We start from the raw sequence: 5,929 nt of genomic DNA, 5'->3' as shown, positions 1-5,929 counted from the left end.
ACTAACAGCAGAGTTTCCTGGACCAGCTACCAACAAATAAACGCAGCAAATTTTCTCCTTATTTGGTAGCACTACATAATTGAAGACCTACCACAAGTTTGTAAGAAGTAAGAACACAAGGGAGTCCAGGTGCTACTGATGTTGTTACTTCTAAAGCAAGCCAGTGAGAGCATCAAACAGTGTAGGTATAAATTGTGGCTGATGCTAATGGGCATACTCACACCAATCATCACCTCCGTCAAAAGTTTTCAACAAGCAGAAGTTCCTACAATACATCACCGTGAATTCCCATCCAAAGAAAATGCAATTATTGTCACCGCGGCCGTATCGTGCACTGAACAGAGTATGGACTTCAGTGTTACAGGACCAATTTTACCAATAACAAGAAAAAAATCAAGACCACACAAAAAATGGTTTCAAGGATTTACAGTAGAGATGGTGTCAGCATTGTTGTCTCCAGGCATGGAGTGGCCATCCTGGATTATGATGCTTGATCAGTTTTGATGTGGCCGGTTTGGACCGGCCTGGCCGGGGTCCTGCCTGGGCTTTGTCCTCTTCATCTTCGCTTTGAATCTCAGTTTTAGGACCAGAGTCTCCACCGTGTTGACAAAGTTACCAACCGCCATCACCACCAGCAAGATCCCGCAAACTGCGACCTGGAAGGCGGAAAACGACCGTGATGTAAATGTCGGTTCAGGACAGTTCACGCGTCTCGAAGATGTATCATTTATTTCTGACAGTTTGAACTATAGCTTCATCACTACCTTAGTTTTTTTAAAACCTATTCTCAAATAGCTAGGCAAGGCATTTTGTGTAGAGGACTGAATAGAAAGCCAAACACTGAAACCCAATTTCTACTACCAGCTGTGAAAACTACTGACTAATACTTACCTGCCATTCAGAGGTGAGCCCATGCCAAGCCGTCTGAAGAAGCAATACTCCAACATATGCTTCAAAACCCTGAAAACACAGAGTAACCAAGATGAAATGCATTAGCACAAACATAGAAAGGATACAGTGGCCAACTAGCCATCTTAGGCTGACTTCTTTTGGGCTTCCCGGATGGCTTTGAGGCCACGAATCGCTGAAGCTAGAAAGAAGTGTCCAGCTTCACGTTCGCTTATTTTGACCGCGAAGCCGCTGGTTAGTGCAATTGCAGAAACCGAGTCGGAGCAGTTTCCCGAGCTTCTCGCTTAGAAACCCCAAACGCCGTATTGATCTGCCCCCGATTTCAGTTCTATTCACAACAAAATGCCACTCCTCTAGATAACGCTTCGGCCATAAAAAACGACTCCCCTATCCTGGACATGGCGATCTAGGGTTGCTCGCCGCGCCGCGCCGCGCCGCCGGACCTTAACCAGACCTTCGCCGCTCCCCTGCCTCCGCGGATGCCGCTCCTACGTTGCTCCCCTGCATCCGCCGCTGCTCCACCTCTCCACGTACAGCAGGGACCCATCCCAACGCCTAGCACCCTCGTGCCTGAGCCCGCCGGCGCGCAGTTGCTCCTCTGGCCGGCGCCCAGCAACGCCATCGCCCTAACCCGCTGCCTCCTGAGCAACAGATCCGTCGCGTCCTGTGATGGTGCTTAGCTGCCGGTGCTGATACTTGTGCTTGCTACTGCTATTGTTTGTTACTTCAGATTTGTTTTGTGGACCTCGTAAAACAAAATTCACCACTATCAAATTTCAGATAGAGGATCATTTGACACTGGGGTTGTTAAGAATCAATTTTCTTTCTTTTTGCGCACACTAATGAGATTGCACAATTATACTCTACTATATAGATCGATACTGTCTTTATATTGTAATTTTGTTTAGCAACAGTATCTATTAAACTGAGCACAAAGTTTAGGGGCATTAGAGACTTTGTACAACTCAACATAGAAATTAAGCCCATATTTCACAAGCTCAAAAGAAGGGAAACAACAATTCCTAGAAGCTTCTCTCCACCGGAGTTTCTCCCCACCGGAACCCATAAGCCAGCTTCTCCATAAGCTTAAGCCCAAAAGAAGTGGCCCTTAGTGCTCGTATTTCCTACTCTAATGGAAAGTAAGGGGAAAAAAAATGTCTACAGAAACATGTACTTAAAAGTATCAAAAGCGAAACAACATGACCACCGAGAAATTGTAGTTTAGCGACCAAGAAATGGGCTTGGTACTAGTTAGTTTCCCGAGGTCCTGGTTCATGGCAAAGACCTCGATTTCATCCCATTCGTTTTATAAATATGCATATTATGACATCCAATACAAAGAAACGCAAACTTAATTGAATAAATAAAACGAGGTTACTTTTGGGGTCAAAAAATAAACATGGTTTCAGCCACTAAACAAGAACTCAAACCCTAAATGAGAAATTATGGAGGCGCTTCCTAAGATTACTAGTAACAATTAAGAGCTTGACATGTTTTGGAATCACCTGACACGTACCTGTAATACAAAAAGAACAGGATATAGCAGCAATAGCTGCCCTTCCACACCAGCTGTTTCTCCAGCGACAACATCCATTCTTTTAGCCTGCAAGTAGACAATGGCAATATAATAAATTAAAATAATACAAAAATATATACAATTCTTACTGGTAAGAAGTTAAGGTAAAAAAGTTATATAGAGGGTAACATCGATTTAGCAGTCCGTTGAGTTATACAAAAGAGCATTTGCCCGTAATACTGAAGGTCATAAAGATTTATTTTAGTGAAGGACACAACTCATATTTATTTACTAGGACCAATGTTGTCTCAAACCCCTAGTTAAACTGAAGCAAGTTGGGTTACTTTTCATACGCACCAACTAAAGATCTCCATGTAGATAGTTTGATAATTTGATTACATCATCATCTGCAATTAATATTGGTTCTTATTTAATAACAAATTATAATTTACAATACTTAAGTTGAAAAGTTCAAACATTAATGAGTAAAGAGCATGTATCGACATCTTTGTTGAATCAAGAAAAAGGCCTCACCTTTCCTAGAGCAATTCGGGTGCGTAATCTTTGACGCTGGTACCTATTCTGTAGATGCATTGCAATTCCTTGCATGATTGCCCAACGCAAGAAAAGTTGTACCCCTTTCTGCAAAAAGGCCGGAGCATATTTTCAGTCTTCAAATTTTGAGACTGATGTTAAAGAAACATACCAACTTCTTCGAAAAAAGATCATATACCTGCTTGCTTGAACAATCAGGCTGTCCCTTTATCTCCCATGTAAGGCTAACAAGAGCCATTAGCATTGCTAAATAATGGTGATATATCCACCTGAATTATAGCAGCGCATTATATTAGATGGGCATGCTTTGGAGAAACAAAATCATATTGCAAAAATCAGAGAACAAACTAAAGATGGCCTTTGCTGCAACAAAACAAATACTACCTCCGTCCAAAAATAAGTGTCTAGTTTTGTCTAGATACGAATGTAGATTAATTGTAGATACATCCGTATCTAGAAAAAGTTAAGACACTTAATTTTAGATGTTTTGGTTCCAGATCTTTTGAATGCGAAAAAAAGACATTTGTTAAAATTTCATCATAGTTGACTGGATATGACTAAAAACGAACTGCCTGAATGCTGCAGTCAACAGTTCCTTAACCAATGAAAGTTTGGAACCTTACCAAGGACGAATATCACTTCCATTTACAAGCAACACATTCTCCCGCAAAGCAAAACTTGTGTAGAGGAATAATAACCAAGCCTGCAAAGTGGAAGCACGGTCTCCAGGTCATTTTTGTCGAACACTGAAGTAATCTGCAGAGGAAATATAATGAGAATATGTCAAAAGTACTCAACAAATTACCTGGTACATCTGGACTGCTAATGCTGGAAGGCACCCATCCCACACCCACCATCTCAATAAGAGGAGAATGGATGGAAACAACAGGAACATATAGGCAGCCCTATCCTGCCAAAGAAAAGTTTAAACCATCAAGATTGTCAGGCATGTACTAAATTTTAGAAGACTGTTAATGCTAGCTAGCATCCAATATATTTCAGTATCAAAATATCATCTGAATTAAACATAGACTGGTACGTTACAGAACCTTCCAACATAATTACCAGCGAATAATACAACCTTATGAGTGACAGTATATACTGTATTAACTAACCAAACTGTATAGCATGAAAAACAGGCAAGAGATTGTATTGGTATGACCGTGAGCATTAACATACACCGCATTTGATATTGAAAATTACTATATAGGTCAAATATTTGTAAGTAGTGGCAGGTCAACAGGCTATATCACTTCTTGTATGCCTATCACAGACCAAAATATATGCCACACCAACAAGAACAATATATAATTAGAAGTTTAGATTGCATTAATCATCACACTAGAAGTGGCCAAGAGTTTAAGAATATGAGTTTTATCATTTCTGTCAGCAATAGCGTACCCAAAAGTAAATAAATCTGCATATACAATATCTAAAGGAAAGAACATCTGAAGTTTACCCTATAATTGTTGTACTCGTCCTTCACTTTGAGCTTATCTTCCTTCCTTGCAATCCGCACATTCACAGGCCCAACAAACTTCTTTAGGAACTTCCCTAAAGGTTCAGACAGAGTAAGTTTCAATCATAACTCATAAAGAGAGTATTGAACTTCAGGAGAAACAGCAGAGAGGTCAAATGAAACAAAAGGAAGCAGACCATTTCCCTTGTTTGGGAGAAACGCAGCCACGTCACTGTCTAAGATTGCTAGCTTGGCACGCTCCAGGTCTTCCTCCACCTGCACATACGCCAATGAGATGCAAACAGTGTCAGCGAAGTGGACAACATAGAAAAGGGGGATCTCACGGATAAGAAGTGTACGAGTAGTATATTGAACTGGGGATGGGGGCTGTTGTTTAAGCAACTAAGAGGGTTGACCAGCGCATTGAGCGAGCTATCCTCTAGCTTCGGATGAACAATTCTGGGCTTAGGAATTACTCAGGGTGGGGCTTAGGAATCATGAACCATTTCGGTATGTCAAGTTGGCAATGAATTCAGCCGGATCACTGCGCAGAGCCGCGGATTCCAGATGCCGTGCACACAACCAGGCCGCATCTCTAGGCACGCGCGAGCTAACCAGAAGGAAAATCACGCCCATGGTTTTGGGGCGGGAGCTAATCAGAGCTCGCGGGCGCCGCCGTACTATGGGGCGAGGAGGATGGAACGGGGAGAGATCGAATTCGAATCAGGGCGATGTGGAGAGGACGGGAGGAAGAGAGGGGACTGGGGCACGCGCGGACCTTGTCGAGCGCGGCGGGTTCGAGGGCGGCGACGGAGCCCTGGAGGCGCCTTAGGTCCCCGTCCAGCGCGACCGCGCGGCGCCGCAGCGCGTCCTCGTCGGCGGCGCGGCGCACGGCGAGGGCCGCCGCCGCCTCCCGCAGCTCCCGCGCCGCCTCGGCCGCGGCCGCCGCCTGCTCCTCCAGGCCCCGCGCGTCGCCGTCGGCCATTGCTTCCGCCTGCGCCTTCCTCGTCGGGGGAGCGGTGGTGGCGGTGGTGGTGGTGGTGGGACGCCGCCGTGTGTAAGGCTGGCAATCGGGTCGGGTTTGACCGGGTCGACCTCTCTCGGACCCATGCCCATTTAACAAATGGGCGAGGTTCGTGCCCACGACCCTGCCCATGGGTCTAAGCGCATACCCATGCCCACACCCATCGGGTCACCCGACCCAATCGGGCACCCATCGGGTCTATAGACAACCCATCAAATAGCACCATCTTAGCTTTGCAAATCCATCAGGTCGTTTAGGTCTAGTGTCTTGCTAAGAACTAAGAACTAGCTTTGGCACAAAACAAACTTAACACACGTTTAGGTCTAGTGTCTTGCTACCTAGCAACCAAGTGTTTCCTTTTGTGTATGGTATCAAGTGTATTTACATCAAATAAAAGACTAATTGTTATATAGAATATGTATTTACTTAATTATGAATACTAATCGGGCGACCCATCGGGTTACCC

The 5,929-nt window shown here is 44.3% G+C and overlaps 1 protein-coding gene across 1 annotated transcript; it reads right to left on the bottom strand.

Moving 5' to 3' along the window:
- Positions 1–214: 214 nt before the first annotated feature.
- LOC124691558 (transmembrane protein 120 homolog) lies at positions 215–5,450 on the bottom strand. The gene is made up of 10 exons (XM_047224845.1): positions 5,218–5,450; positions 4,637–4,715; positions 4,440–4,534; positions 3,786–3,890; positions 3,604–3,683; positions 3,159–3,249; positions 2,960–3,067; positions 2,426–2,512; positions 892–960; positions 215–656 (listed from the first exon to the last, which is right to left on the bottom strand). Exons 1-10 carry the CDS (start codon positions 5,422–5,424, stop codon positions 495–497), a joined length of 1,083 nt encoding a protein of 360 aa, XP_047080801.1. The 5' UTR covers positions 5,425–5,450; the 3' UTR covers positions 215–494.
- Between the last annotated feature and the right edge of the window lie 479 nt (positions 5,451–5,929).

This window comes from Lolium rigidum, chromosome 2, assembly GCF_022539505.1.
Source record: "Lolium rigidum isolate FL_2022 chromosome 2, APGP_CSIRO_Lrig_0.1, whole genome shotgun sequence".
Taxonomy (NCBI): Eukaryota; Viridiplantae; Streptophyta; class Magnoliopsida; order Poales; family Poaceae; genus Lolium; species Lolium rigidum.
Note: the sequence above shows the minus strand (reverse complement) of the source record. Positions and strands in the feature narration are given on the sequence as shown.